This window comes from Colius striatus, chromosome 11 (assembly GCF_028858725.1).
Source record: "Colius striatus isolate bColStr4 chromosome 11, bColStr4.1.hap1, whole genome shotgun sequence".
NCBI classification, from domain to species: Eukaryota; Metazoa; Chordata; class Aves; order Coliiformes; family Coliidae; genus Colius; species Colius striatus.
Window position 1 is genome coordinate 13415235 of NC_084769.1, and position 16225 is coordinate 13431459.

The following is a 16225-nucleotide window of genomic DNA, read 5'->3' on the forward strand; positions in this document are numbered from 1 at the left end:
AGGAAACTTAGTCAAAGGAAATGCTGTTGTGCATAAACCATTTTGTTTTCTAGTATGGAATCATATCTATAGCTAAATGTAAGCTCTGTTACCACAAGAAAAATGTCATATACTTTAAGGAACATACAACTGATATTAGAGTGTAACTGAAAAAAGTGTTGTGGTTCCCTCTGAGGGCAGAAACCATTTAAGATGCTGATAGTAGCCATGAACTATGTACAGTCAAAGTTATTGTCAAGTTTTATGTTTGAAGTGAGGTGTTCTGCAGTGTGTTATGGGTAAATATTTGTCTTGTTTTAAAGATTTTAATACTTATAGGTGTTTACCCTGCATTCAGGTTAAGATTTACTTCCTGCAAGCAATGCTAGGAGAAAGGTGAAAGACATTTGTCCTCAATGCTGAACAAAAGCCATTGGGCAGGAATGGGTCACACAGCACTGTGTGGAGACCAGGATGGGATGTTGCTGCGGTGCCAGGAGAGCACTTGCTGGTAATTTCGGCCCATCCAGCCAGGTTACTGCCTTTTCCCCAAGCAGAACACATCAATGGGCAGGGCGCAGATCAGGATTTCAGGTAGCTGAGCTCTGAGTTTGGTTGCAGTAGCATTTAGCCTTGTGCAATACAGTTGACTTTCCTCTGCTTTGGTTTTATTCCTCTCGATAACAAGACATTAAATCATTTTTTTTCTCTGGAAAATGTTTACGATTTGATGAAGTCATTTTACAAAAGCCAGTTAATTACCAGACACAATGGCAGTGAAAACACTGGGATGACATTAAGTCAGTAACTTCATCATGTTATCACTAATATTGCTAGCAAAGTTATTGTGCAATCCTTACGTAGGTGAGGTGCTTATTGAATTTAGATGACAGGCTTGGGCTCTGTGTGGGAAAATACTTTGATCTTGGAAAAGAGCCATCAGTTTGAGAATGGAAATTAGAATGAGGCTTCTGATTTGACTCTGGCCAAAGCCTAAAGAAGCCTTCTGTTCAGGGCTTGGGTTAATGGAAACTTTTATTAAACACAAGTGCTCAGCTCTTGAGGGGGTGGACTGGTCTGTGAGGGCACACAGGATCTTAGCATTTAGGAGGAGCTCATGCAGGCTGACAGGGAGCAAGGCCTTTTAAGGTGAAGGGCCAGTGACATTGCCTACTGGCTTGTTCATCAGCCAGGCTCTGATCCCAATGATAAGTAACAAGATCTGTATTGCCTGGTCATTGCATGGGATACTAAACTCAAGGAAGAGGAAGTTTCTCCTTTATGCCAGATACCCTGACTTACTTCTCTGTTGATGAAACATTGCTACAGTAGTTTTATTTTACAAGCCTGGATGCATTTTTGCACATTGTGGGCAGCCTTGTGTCACGTGTACATCATGTTCTACCTTCTACTTATGTAACTGGGAAAATTTTTCTTTCAGCTGTCCTACTTGTTACCCAATTTAGCCAAGCTGCCTTTGAATACAGATAGTGAATAGGATTTGGTAGGGAACTAGAACCATTGCAATGAACTAAAAAGCCCAGGAGAGAGATCTTGTGTTACTGTGATTTGCATGAAGATGAAGTCCCTCTCATACTACCTGAGGGTAGTAGGGCCCTCCTTGGATTGGCAGCACTGATTTGCAGGTATAGTTTAGAGGTAGCCAAAGAAAACAAGTTTGAGATGAGATTTTTTTTTTTTCCTAAAAATGTTTGAGAAACTATTTCTGAACTATACTGGAATATGAGGAAGATTTCAGAAGGAAGATGAGGAAGATTTCAGAAAGAAAAGTGCAGCTCAGCAAGTTCTTTATATGCTCAAACAGCCAATGAAGATATATTTACTACTTTACCTAGTAGTCCTAGATGTTATTTCTTGAGAAATACTGATGTTGCCACTTTGATAAGGAAATCATATCTATCAGTAAAGCCCTGAGGAAGTTTGGATACAATATTGCTGTGATGTAGGAGGACTGGTGACAGACAGGAAAGCAAACACTACTAAGGAAATTAAAATGGGCTTCTTTGCAACATGATACCTTGAAACCTCTAAAATCTCTCCTGGATCTTTCATTTTCCATCTAGTATCACGCTCATTTAAGCAATGCTGGGACAGAAGCTTCACTGTAAAAGCATTCCCAAAAACTCTGAGTGAGCTGAAGTGGCGTCATTCATCTTTACAGATGTTGGACAATCAGTTACAGTAGTAGTGGCAAAAGAGGATATCTGAAGTAGGACTATGTCCATACTGCTGAGGTCAGCCTTTCAGCCAGAGGATACTGCTAAAGAAGTCAAACTCAGTCTAAATGCACAGAGGAACACCTTTCAGGCATTTAAACATAGTCAGTGTTAGGAAAAATGGTGTAATACAACAAATATGGCACCTGGTGGCCTACAGTGTTTACCTGATTTAATGTTGTTGAATAAAAAGGATCTCTATGTCCAGGCTGTGTTTCCAAAATAGTAGCTGTTGTTTTCTCTTTGTTTTGAATTTGGTGCTAGAGAGGTGTGAGAGCCCAAATGTTTTCAGTGTATGCAGTGTGAAGAAGATGGCTTTTCCAACAGTAGTTGCCAGAACATCATCATATGTTTGTTTGAGACATAATGCTGGGGTAGATTTCCTTATAATGAATCTCTTCTCCTTAAACAGCCTTCTAGTATCCTTTGAGCAGTTTGTAATATAAGCACATTTTCTCAGTTTGCTTCGAACAGTAAGGATTAGCACATGATAATACGAGTTAAGAAGTTGCTTCACAGAATATGTATGCTCATGCTTATATTTTGTGTCTGTGCATAATATGTTTGTCTGTACATGCCATGTATATAGATACATACACACCTACATAGATATGGGTGATATATCTATTATGAAAATTGAGATTAGAGGTGATACTTCATGCATTGTAGAGTCATCCAATAAAAAGATCATAGTCTACTTTCTCTGCAGTGTGATGGATAAGTCTACTGTACTTATTCCACCATTTCAAAACTCTCTGCAGATTAAAGTGCATGTTTTGGTTACAAACTATCTTAGTTCAGTAGCTTTTCTTCTATCTTGGCTTATATGTGGGAACCTCCCCCTCAGAATTCAGGCTTATATAATGCCAGGTTTGTAATAAAAGTTTCTTGGTTCTTTATGAAATGTAACCTTTCTTTATAGTCCTGAAACCTGTTTTTTCAACAAATGCCATTTTGTTAGGAGCAAAGTTACTCAGAGTAGCCTTCATCAGCTTTACTCCTGGAGTAACATCTAGCTCTCCAGAAATAATGTACATTTTTGCCATGGTCTTTGCTGTGCCCAGGTCACAAAACAACAGCACGCGTGAGGAGTCATAATCCATTATAGAGCACTAATCCAAATATGTGATGATTCAGTGCTGCATAGCTTTTGCTGGCACTGTTAGAGATGCCTTTGGCACATGTAGTGACTTGTAAAAACCTTTCATGATATATTAAATGGGTGCTATATGAAACACAATAGCAATGTGCATTTAATCTGTATGTGAATTCTGTGTTTAAAGCAGTTAAACAAATGCTGCCTTTTCAGGATCCAGATGTAAACAGCATATTCTAATAGAAGCCTTTTGGGAAAACTGTGTGTTGAAATTCTTGTGCTCAAGCTATCGTGCTTGGATTATGTATGAACTGATGAAGCCGTTGTGCTTCATATTACTGTATCAGTAATGTGGGTGCCCCATACTCATCTGATTCTAGACCCAAAAAAGGAACTAGCAGGAGATTTGGTTTGGTAGACAGTTTGTTAGCTTAGCATCAGCTAACACTTAATTGTCTGCTGGAGAGTACACTTAAATAACACTTAAGAGCCTGCAAATACTCCCAGTAGATGTGAATTAACTCACTTAACATCAGCTATGCTCAGCAGAGAATCCAAGTGTTGCCTTATGCCAGTGTATGCTAATACAAGCTGCCTAATGTGTCACTGCTTCTCTTGGTATCAGTGGGTCTACATTTGACTGCAGTTTAGTATAATTCAAAGTGACATGAGAGAGAGAGAGTTTCTCTCTTTCAGTGTGCCTTAAATGATTAAAACCATGTTTGCCTTAGACTGGATGGTGAAATGAATGATGCAGACAGAGTATGATTATGTTTGTCAAAAGTGAGTAGCTATTGGTGTGGATCTTCCCGAACCTGATGACATGATAAAAGACATATGTGGACAGTGCTGATCGATCAGGCTGATGCCTGGACTTGGAGTCAGGAGTTTGCAAGTTCCTTAACTGCTTCTTCCTCTGAACTTGGAATGTCTGTAAGGGAAGGTGTGAGCAGATGCAACCACTGCTGTAGTTCCTCTACTCCTGTCTGACCAGATGCAAGTGCCATGTCAGTACAGCACTGCCTAGGCTCAGCACTTCAGCAGAGATTTTTCAAGTGGTTATGGAGGTCATCAGGTTACCAAGACAAAGCCTTGTAGGAGAACTAAGGGATGATCTGTAAACCTGAGAGTTGTGGCTGAATTTCATCTTGAGCCAGTGCTGCCCTCTGCTGAAAGGAATGCTCTTCTAGTTAAAGCAAATATTCGTGCTTTTTGTTACTTGACATTAAGGAGGTGGTTAAAACTTCTGTGAAAAGATAGCATGTATTATTGTTTAGATGATTTAGCTGAAATCTATGCTTTCTCTAAATGATGTCAACTTTCCTGTTTGTCAAACCCAGACCATGCATAGTTGGGTGGGTGAGGATTTGCCAGCTAGAACAACTACATCTTCCTCAGGGCCTGGTGAAGGAAACTTGGAAGAGAAATGTAAACAGGTAGACTAAAAGCTGTGTGCACTAATCACACTAATCATATTTGCAGCCTCAACACAACTGTCTAGCTGTGTAAAGAGACCTTGACTGGGAGCCTGAAAAGATCGTGTCTATCTGTGAAGTAACTTTTGGCTTTGGTGTGCTTTTCTGTTAACTCTCGTGTTGTAGTCCCTTATAAACAATCAGGGTATGAGGTCCTCTCCTTTTATAGATCTGCCACTGTTGCGAGCCCATCAGGAGCAGAAGTTTGAGTAACTTGAAAATATAGCTCAGGCAACTAGTTGCTTATTCTGCTTGGTCTATTGGACCAACAACAGCAGTAAACATAAGTTACTTTGAAGCATATATCACTGACCACATTTCCTTTCTAAAATCTATGGATTTTTCCAGTTAGCTTTGATCTTTTAGCTTAATGAGCCCAAGCTGTTTCAAAGAGACTTTATTATCATCCAACCAAGTTGCAGAGGTTACAGACTTTGATAAATCTGGCCAACACCACTCACTGCCTAGATCAAAACACAAGACAAAAGTTGCTGAAGCATTTGTGTGTCTACCAGCTGACACTGTTGGACTTAAGTGTGAAATTTTGGGAGCTGCTACTGGCTTGTGGAACCTGATCCCTCACTGCATTGTTATAAGGGAACTAAAGAAGTTACATAAGTGATCCTGTGCAAGTGATTCAAGAACGTGACGTGGAGCCAGACCCCTTCACTAGCATAGTCAGGCTTTGAAGTCACTGGAGTTTCTCCAGCTCAAGCCAGCAGAGAACTGCTTCATTAAGATCAGATAATCTGTAGGGTCTACGTTATATGTCACTCAAAGGAGATGGATTAGTGTTCCACACTAATGGTACAGGGACACAAAGGCAAGGGAAAATTCAGATATTACTCTTTCTTCAAGCTGTATCTCATCAAGCATGGGTGTTGCATGGAAAATGTTTGTACATTGTGTACTGAAACAATTTTTTAACTGCTTGTTTTCAATTTATCTGCTCTTTGAGATAATGAAACAAGGGCCAAGGTTTTCAGAAATGACCAGTGATTCTGAGATTATGAAAATAGCCTCCAGTTTGTCACAAGCTGAAACTCCAAAGACTTAAAATAATACTCATGGAAACGTTATCTGTAAAAGGTGTCTTTTGACTAGATAAATGTGTCCTAGAAACTTAGAGGATTATCCAGTGTGTCCAGATGTAACTATTAAGACAGGTGTAAAAATGCTGCTCCTTTATTACTGAAATAAAATTAACTGTATTAGAACTGGGATGTGTTGCAGGAGTGAAACTTGGAGCATGCTATAAATGGGATTTCAAGCTAGCATAGACTGTCCAGATTTTGAGGTCTAACGGTGTTCTTGAGAACCAAGACCTTTGTGTGTTAAACCTTAAGCAGGAAATCATGGCTGAATTTTCAAATAATGGCCTTTGCCTAAAATAAACCTCGAGGTGCAGCTGGATGTCTGAAGGCTTATTTAAAAAGAACACAGCTGAAGTTAGCCCACATTAACCCAAGGTTAGTTCCAGTGTTGCTTTTGAGAGCTTTACTGGAGCACCACTGTAAGGCTCTAATAATACTTGGCTTTATTTGAAAAGCCATATTCTATAGGTCTGTTTTCTTTCAGTCCACATAAGATTGTGAGTGACTGTCCAGCACTGCATTCAAAACACAGTGACCCATTTGCAGGTAACAGCAAAGCTACTGAAGAGCATTGGCTACACAGAATATTGACAGACATTCCTAAAGACAAGCTGTAGTTTGTGCAGAGAGAGAGGGTGGCCACAATCCTGGTTTCATTAAAGCCAAAACAAGCAAGTGGAATAAAATTCATAGTAGTGTTTGTGTGTCAGGGTTAAGTACCAACTAGAAAACTGTGCTTCAAAGTGAAGACTTGGGATTATCAAGTCCTTGGTGGAGCTTTGGAGAAGATCTTGCTGGAATCCATGAGATGCACCTTAGACCTTTGGCACACAAGAACGTCACATTACTCTTGCACTAGTTTTGTTCTTAGGAGGTCTCCAACGGTGATGTTCTTTCTAACCCATCAAAGGGAGATGTGGGATAAAGTTACCTGAAGTCATTTCCCATCTCACTGTACCTTGGGCAGCTCCTGACTTACCAGTTGATATCTCCAGATATTATGATCTTTGAGCAATCTCTCAACCTGGGAACCTCATTCATCAGTTTTCCTGGTGGTTTTGGTTGGTTTGTTTGTTTGTTTGGGTTTTTTTCATCTCAATTAGTATAACATTTGCTTGTTCTGACACAGAAGATCTGCATGTCCACTTCCTAACCATCCATGGCATGCATGCCATTCACAAACAGGAGTGTACTTTGGCATGACTTGTCACTTTGTGTTCAATTCAATATGATGACTGTTGTTTTGAGGTCTCTTGTTTGCAGCAATGTTTTTATTAAGGAAGACAAAGTACTGGTGAAAACATAAAAGTTCTTGGATCAAAATGGACAAAAATACACATCCTTGTTGGATACCAGGCAGGCTTCATGGCACAGTTGCCCAAAACTTCAGGTCAGAGGAGGGTAGAGTATGGAGTTAAGAAAGCCATGGGGAAAATAATCTCCCCACTTCTTTCATCCTTAGATCTTTAATGTGAAGTGAATAATGACATACTGTGTTTTTGTTCAAGTCAGTGAGAGTTTTGGCAGAGAAAGCATGATCCATCTGGAATGAAGAGTCTGAAGACCTGTTTGCTGCAGTCTTTGGAAGCCTGTTGAGTGTTTCTGTGTTGGTCGTATGAAAAAAAGCTGTAACTTGCCAAACTCCCATGGATGGATTATGTTTTATATACAAAGCTGTGGTACAGCAAATTGGGGCTGATAGCACTTGAATTGCAATTTGCAAACTGCAGCGATGTAGTACTTTGATTCCTCTCCACTATAAAGAGATTTTTGTGTACCCAAGTTGATTGTCTGATAAAGGATTCCACTTCACAGAGAACTGCAGATACACTTAATTATTGCATCTTTAGAAACATATTACTAAAACCTCTTTCTTTCAATCGATGAGAACAATGGAGGTACAGTTATTGCCACAGCAATGAATTGTATTTTTACCCTCTTTAAAGTTCTTTTTCATTTTTAAGAAGTTTTAGAAAGTTCCCAAAAGGGTCAGACACACTTCTCTGCTCTTCCTAAGCCTGTATGTATGCTGTTCTAAAATAAGAGCATGTGTAGCTTTGCTTCTTGTTTTGTGAGCCTAAGTTTCTGCTTTCTATCCAGATATGTATTCTGGAGATTGATGTGTCATGGGCTGTTGGAGAAGGTGGTGCTGCAGAGGTCCTTCATCATTGCTTCGTTTTTATTGTTCTTTTAATCAATTTTAATATTTTTTTAATGTATTTTCAAGGCAAAGGCAGCAGAAAAAAACCCCAAACCAACAAACCAGAGGTGGTGCAATCCACGTGGATTGTGTGCTGCCAGGGAAGTCTAGTTAGGAACATGTGATGTTAATTACTTTTCCAGATCTGCACTCTTGATTTATTCTGCTTCCACTCCCATTTGAGTCCATTTAGTTCAAGGTATGAAGAGCTGTATGTTTGCTAATGGAGTTAGTGGAGATCCTGTTCTGGCAGCTATTCTGCAAGGCAGATAGGGCAAACCCTGTCCTGTGAAATTAATAGTTCCATTCTCAGGTGTTTCAGTGGTACCCTGGTTTTGCTTATTAAGTTTAGGGAATCTGGTGGACTTTAGCCATGGATGAGAGAATGGTGGTTCTTACCATTCCAGTAGATCTTCCACTTGAGACAGAATCACCTGTTGCTCTGTCTTGGTGGTGAGACTGGCAAGGAGAAGTAGGAAGACAGAAGCAGAGATTGTCTGAAGAAACGGGCTTCTCAGATCCTTAGAGGAGAGACTGAGTGGGCAAAGAACTACTCTCATTAACACTTAACATAGAAAGTATAGCCATGAAAAAATTCAGTCCTTGATTCTTCATACTTATCTGAGCTTGTGTTTTATTTGTTTCCTGTCAATTTTTCCACTAACTTCAACTGAAATATGTGCTGGACAGGATGATGGTAAGATTTTCTCACTCCTCCTGAATAGCTGTACACTTTCCATCTAAGGAATTAATGATATAAATGCAAAAGTGTATTGTAAGCTCTAAGAAGTAAAAAGTTAACCATGGCAGTTTGCAATTCCTTACGAATCATCACAAGGAACATGGCAAAAATGTTTCTAGTATGGGAGCTGTCTTCTTGACTAACACTTGGTTTGGTGTAAGGATTGTTACCAACACGCATGCTCTTTTCCAAAGTACAAAAATTGATGGTCTTTTCTTTCTTTCTTCTTTCCAGGCAGCACAAATAGTCCTGATTTCTCTCTTTGAATTGAACACTCCTGAGTTTACTATGTTACTTGGTGCCTTGCCAAAAACATTCCAGGATGGTGCTACCAAGCTCCTGCACAACCACCTCAAGAACTCCAGTAACACCAGTGTGGTGAGAAGCTCCTCGTCCTTGCAAACAGCACAGCCCCAAAGACAGCAGCTCATTGATAAGCTGTTGCAGATGTTCAGTAGCATGAATTATCTCTAATTGTTGTCTTGAAGCAATATGGCCACAGAGGCTTTGCTTTGGTGTTGCTTTTGTAGAGTCCATTAAAACAAAAAAAACACATTTTAAAATGTAATATAGTCTTAGTACAGAGAAAAAATACTGAAAAGTGCAGGAAAGTTGGTGATGCTTTTAAAAATCCTGTCAGTAGCAACCTTTGGGCTGAAACAGAGATCCTGATACCCAGAGATATTCTGGGCATAGCACTACTATTGAAATCTGTTTAATACGAGATATATTGTCTACTAAGAAGCTTGCAGGCTCTTTGTGACCTAGAAGGTCTCCTCAGTCTATACCTATTACTTTATGTTTTGGTTTTAGATGAAGCTGTTACATATTTTAATTTCTCCAAAGGAATACATTAGTAGAGGATTTAAATGTGCTTCCAAACTTCTTTTCTCCCCAGAGCAGCAAGGACTAGGGTATTGCTGGAATTTGAATCCTCCTGTCTTTGAACTTCCACAGGGACAAATAGACCTTTGTGTAAGCTAGAATTGCAGCATTAGACTTTCAGGCAAAATGGCTGGATTCTCTAGTACCTTTGACTTTGTGTGAAGAGAGAGTCAAAATTAGGAGCAATTTCTGCTTATTCAGCTGTGACAGAAACGACCGTGCAGACCAGGGGGAAAATGAAAAGTTAGATTACTTGCTTATGCTCACAGCAAGCACAATCAGAATGCTTTAGACAATGCAGAAAAATGGCTGCATAATTAAATTGCTAAATTGCCAGGGTAATGGTCAGCATACTTGGAAATGGAACCTGGCAAATCATGTCTGTGAAACTGGGCAGCCTGGTGGATTGATAAACCATTTTTCTGGCAGTATTTGCAGTCTGTGGTACATAGTTAAAATTGCAGCTACTGTGCATTGGAGAAAAGTACACATGTGCTTTCTTTATAGTCAGAGCAGTACCTTCAACAGCATATTAATGATTACATGAATCATGGCTGTAGATTTTTAGGTCAAGAGCCAGAACCACTATGGCACTAAGCTTGTCTAGAGCAGACAAAGGCAATATTTGTGCCTGTTGTTATTGTGTACTCCTGCTTGTGTGTTGCAACGTGTTGCTCATCTCCCTGTCTTCCTGTTTCTGTGCCAGGGTTCCCCCAGCAATACCCTTGGTCGGACTCCTTCCCGGCACTCCAGCAGCAGAACCAGCCCTTTAACTTCACCTACCAACTGTTCCCATGGTGGACTGTCTCCAAGGTAACGTGGCAGGCTAATTAAACCACTTGCAAAATGTTAAAGGATTTCAACACTGAGTGTTCACTTGCAGAATATGACTCACTTTGAAAGCAAAAACAAGGACAAAAGTTTACAGTAGATTGCTTCAAAGAAATGGGGTTTGAACATGATAACACATGGCTGGTGATTGACTTCAGTATTGTAGTTGTCATGATATCTGTGTAATCTTAATGACTTTTCTTAAAATACTAATTTTCTCTCATAAATAGGCCTTCTCCAGAATCACATATGTGGGTTCAGTAAAGGTAATACCAAATGGCAGTAATAGAAAAGAGATCTTGTTGAGATTGCAAATAAGACAAAGTGTATATGATGACTTTCAGGTTAAGGGTTTCAGATTGTGTCTATTTTTTAAGTATGCCCTTGTGATCAGGAATTCATCTGGCTGTAGTGCAGTACTTGTGCTGCTGAGAGAAGTACTAAACCTCCTGTACCTCTCTTACGCTGCGTGAGGATGCAGAACAAGCAAAGGTGGTGACTGTTTAAATGCTGAATACCTCTCAAATCACTCTCCTGGCTGCTTGCCAGCAGAACAGTGGCCTGATCATTTGGGCAACAGGTCTCTTGCATCCAGGTGTTTTGCTGAAGCTGTGTAGATGCTGCCCTCAAATATATTTGGTCCACTCCAAAACCTGGCATTGAGTAAACGTGGATTCATTGGGAATGTACTTGTCTTTGTACCATAAAAACTCAAGAGTAGATGAGGCAGAAATTTAAACAGTATGCTCTGGGACCACAGGAAAACTGGAGGAAAGCATTAGGTGTTTCCCAGACAAGATTTGATTCACTTGGGAAAGCTTAAAGCCTGTTGCTCTTGTCTACCTGCTCTTTCCATGGGAAATCATTTCCCTTTGTCATGGAAAAGAGAGGAGGAAACATGTTGGGTGAGGACCACAGTTCATAGTCCAGTGTTGTAATTTAACCTCAAATCTGGTGATCAGCCCTGTTCTGACTTGCTAAACCCTGTCTGGAGGGATACTTAGACATGAGTTCCCATGTGTCAGGAAGAACACACACTAAGGGCTTTTAAGCTTTAAGTCAATAGTTACAGTAATTCCAGGAGCATACAAGGAGCACATGAGGTTTCCTGAGAAAATTTTGGATACCTGAATACATCTCTATGACCCCTAAATCTGTTGTAATCCAAAACTAGACTGAGAGGTTGCAAACCAAGGCCAAGTTGCCTATTCCCATTTTCAACAAAGGTTTCATTAAAAAATTTTAACTATAGAGTTTCAGGGGAATGACTCCAACTGTGTTGCTTTCTTTTTGACTAGTTTGAGCAGATTTCTGTCATGGGAAGTTATAAACTGAGATACATCCCTCTGGTTATGTTGTGGCTTTGTTGGCCACGTGTGCATGTGGCACTTCTTATAAATTCATGACTTTTTAACATGCTTTTTAGGTTTTGCCATTGGGACACAACTGTGTTTTACCACTTCACTCACTGCTTTTCAACTTATCTTTGCATTCTTCTCACCTCATGATGTCAGGATGCACATATCAAAATATTGATTAAAGCATTCAGCATACACTTAATACTTGATAGTTGCTGCTGTTTTCCAGCATTTTGAGTTTAGGAACTGGAGGATTTCTTTTCTCCATGTGATATGTTCTCAAAGAATAGTTAGAGAGGGCATGGAATTCCACAGTATTAAGTTGCCAAGATCAAACCTGCCATTGATGCAGTGGGCCAGGAATTTCCTTTAGGAAACAATCATTCCTTCAATTTTTATGGAGTTCTTGGAGACATTGATCCAAAATTGAAGTGTCCTTTCAAGAAGTGTGTCCTGCTTTCTAGCTGGATATAGTTATTTGAAAGTGATATGTAAAAGTTACTCTTCAATGACAAGTGAAGGTAGAAGCAGCTGTAAAAGCCTTTTAGGATATTTGGGGGAGAAGTTTTGATTTTTTTTTTGGTGAGTGACCTCTGAACAGTAGCAGTAGCTCCAGATTTTTACCATTTGTAGAAAAGGTGGTGGCAATACTGCAAATCAGTGGCAGTGCTCTCTGATGCTCTGCTGAACCATGTCTTTCTTGAAAATGTCTTCTGTAGCATAGTTTGAGCATGGTCCTGACTTACAGAATAAAGAAGAATTTAGCTCTGTTTCTGAGGAGTACATGTGCTCATCCTTCTTTCAGACAAAAGGCTTTGGAAGATGTGCTGACAACTTATGGGAAGCAGAGTGCACTGCAGCATTGCAGTTGTTGGTGTAGATGCTTCTGTGTCAATGTTTCCATTACAAATGCTTGTCGTTTGCTATTCATCAGTGGTGTAAAATGTCACTTTTCTCTCTACAGACTTGGAAAATGAGCACACCTGAGTCATTCTGATAGCACTGTAAAAGGATAAAGATTCTCACAGTTTCTCTGTGTAGCCCTCCTCTGAACCTAGGCTTGGCTTTCCATTTCTATGACCCATTGCCAAAGGGTTGTACCGAGGTTGTGTGTGTCCATTGCTTCTTGGGGTGCTCCATGTGCATGGGGCCTGCTTACCTTGTCCATGCCTCTGTCAGATACAGGCAGCCTGAGTGCAGTCAGTTGAAGGATTATCTCCTGTTCTTAATGCCAGCTTTGGTTTTGAAGATTATACTCTCCTTTGAATTTTGTCAAAGATGCACTTGATTGGAGGAGTCATATCTAGAGGTGTTTATGTCTTTGGGGCTGGGATATGTGTAGAAAAAATAGTTTGGGTCGTGTAGGAATATAAAAACACTGGGTTGGCTGCTCCCCCATATTACTAATGGTTTGTGGCCAATATCCTCAGTGTTAATCAGTAAGGCTTCATTGATACTTACTTTCTGTAGTACGTATGTATGCCGTTGCCCTTAGGTCACGTCACGTCTCCCATATTATTGCCATCAGAACTGGATTCCAGACAACTGGTTTTTCATTTTGTGTGTGTAGCTGTGTGTACATGTATTTGAGCTCTCTGGATAGATTTTGAATGCTTTGTTTGAACTGGACTTGATGCAAACAACTAATTTGCCTATCCAGATGATAACATCTGCTTAAGCATCCCCTGTTGTTAGTGTCTTCAGAAGGGCAGTGTGTTTTCAGAGCCTTGAGCAGAGTCTTTCCTTCTCCCGCTTTCATTTGCTCCATCCAGTTCTGCTTCATGATCACTAGAACATGTCCACTGCATGTGTGAGTTACTTCTGCATTTGTACCTCCTTTTTTTTTGACTTGAGAGTTTTAGTTTTGGGGCAGAGGAGTTCCAGAAGAGAGAAATGTTTTCTGAAGAAGAAAAGCAGGGGAGGGCACTTGGGAAGACTGAAAATAATAGGAAAAAACCCAGACTTCTGACTGAGAGGAAGGAATGTTTCCTGGGCAATGCTTGGATGAATGGCTTGAGTTTGTGTTGGACAGAGAAAATAATCTGAGATCTAGTAAATGGTGTAGTATGACAAAAAGGAAAATACTGAATTGTGAAGTCCTCCAGTGTAAGAATGGCAAATGAACTTGTGTAAGCTCAGATGTTACATTCAGGTTGTGAATTTTCACCTAGAGTTCTGTAGGAATACTTGAAGGAATATAAAATGAATAGATTTGCCCTTCTGATTCTGCCTTTATTAGTAGTCCAGAAACCTACATGTAATTTCAATTATTAAAAACCCCTCAGTTTAGTCCTCAAAGTTCCCTAGATGAAATGCATCAAATCAAAAGGCTAACAGTTTTATTTGACTGTATATGTGCTTGTTTTTTTACCATTAATGCCATTAAAAAATGAAATTTGGCAGCTTCAGTATTAAGTTGGTCAAGGCAAGGAAAAAAGAACTAAAATAAGCCACCCAACTGATACAGTAAGGACAGGCCTGCAGTGTTTGTGGCCCATTTGCAGGTAGGTGAGACCTGACCTGTCTGATTAGCACTCTGGTGTATTTGTGTCATAGTCGCATGGAATAGTTGTGGGATTTAATCACTGGTCAATGAGCAAATTTCATGACACCACTTTTCAGAGGAGTTTTCAACTGGCTTTGCTGCTGTTTGCACTGGAGCAATTCTTTGCTGCTTCTGATCTTGCAATGTCTTTCACTTGCATAAACACAAATGTGACTGAGACGGCGTGCTTAAACTTAATAGAAACAAAGCGGTGTCCTGAATACTCCAGCCGCTCAAGCATCCACATTCTCATGTAGAAGGTGATTTTGAAAATCCATGTGCTGTAAAGGGAACAGGAGAAAAGCAAAGGTTAGACAAATTGGTACAACGATGGATGCCTTGACCCAAAAGCACAGGATCAAACAGTAACCAGAAGGGGCCTGTGGAAGTTTGGTGAGAGAATCTGAATCGACTGTCATACAGTTCTTTCCAGGTTTGTCTGTGGGTACCCAGGCCAAGTCCCTCACTTACGTGACTTTCACTTGCTGTATATTTGGGCTCAATTTGAAACAGGTGAAATGGGGTCAGATCTTAAGCCCTGCAAAGGTTTGCTGACTGTAAGGCCTGATTGCAGGCTTTTCTAGAGACACTGGGAGACAACCTTTACAAGCTACCTTTGAGTATCTGATAAAAACACAACTCCCAATTTTCCTTTCTTCCAGGGAAACCCTGTTGCTCACAAATACCTGCTTAGAGTTGGAATACAGATGCAAGGTCAGGGATTGTTTACTCAAAGCATTTTTAGAGTTGTTTATAGAGGCTATATCTGTTTGTAAAGTTTACTGGTTAGTATAAGCAGGGGCTATTTTAGTGTGAACCATATCATTATGTTAGGAGCAAAAGTGAAAATGAATAGTAAAGGCCAAAAAACAAATGACTTGTGAGGCTCAATGGAGTATTCTTGTTTAATTTTGTTTCTATTAATTTTCTTCTCTCTCTCCAAGGCAGCATGACAGCACTAAGCCACTCAGATTATAGTTTTGTTTTGTTTTTTTCTTCTTCTCCTTTCTCTGTTTTTTCTCTCTTTCGTTTCTCCTCTGATCACGGCAGTCGGTTCTGGGGTTGGAGTGCAGATGGGCTGTCGAAGCACCCCCCTCCCCTTTCTCAGCCTAACTCCATCCCCACTGCTCCTTCCCACAAGACTTTCAGACGCTCTTACTCTCCCAGGTAACAAGCTACCTGTTAAACCAACTTGTCTGAGGTGTCACAGTATTATTTACCTTTCACACAGCGAGGCTTGTTCAAATGTGGGAAATTATTTGCAGGGGCTTTGGTTGGAAGAGGACAAGAGATGAAGATAGCTTTCAGAGAACAGAGATGACAGGCAGCCACTTACCTTGCTGCTTGAGGAGGATGTAGCTTCCAAATGAGGGGGGAAAAAAAAAGTGGATTTTTCCAGACCCTTCCTTCCTGCCAGGTTCCTGAGTGGATGTGTGTTTCACAGTTGGCTTCTGATGCAGAACACAGTTGCTGAGCACTTTCAGCTGGCACAGGCAAGGTCTTTCACCTTGGCTGTACTGTACAAGTGACACGTGAGTGCTTTCAGATGGGCAAATACAGCTCAGCAGTGTTTTCACACTTGCAGCAGCAGACACTCATAGGACAATTGGAATGAAGCTTGCATATATGAGTGTACCAGCTGCTTGGACAGTGTGTTTGTGGAACATTGTGGACATTTATAGTATTGAAAGTCCTTGACACAAGATTTAGGTTATTGGTAGCTGGTTTTGACGTCTATTTCTCCTCCTGTGCCTTCATGTCTTGTTGCAATCTGCGTACCGTT

General features: G+C 40.3%; 1 protein-coding gene across 1 annotated transcript in view; it reads left to right on the forward strand.

Annotated features, from left to right (window-relative positions):
- Positions 1–16225, forward strand: part of CLASP1 (cytoplasmic linker associated protein 1) — a 182200-nt gene that overhangs the window by 139359 nt on the left and 26616 nt on the right. The window contains exons 30-31 of the mRNA XM_062004923.1: positions 9058–9201; positions 10415–10521. Of these exons, the coding sequence (XP_061860907.1) occupies positions 9058–9201; positions 10415–10521 (251 nt within the window). The remainder of the gene's footprint in view (positions 1–9057; positions 9202–10414; positions 10522–16225) is intronic.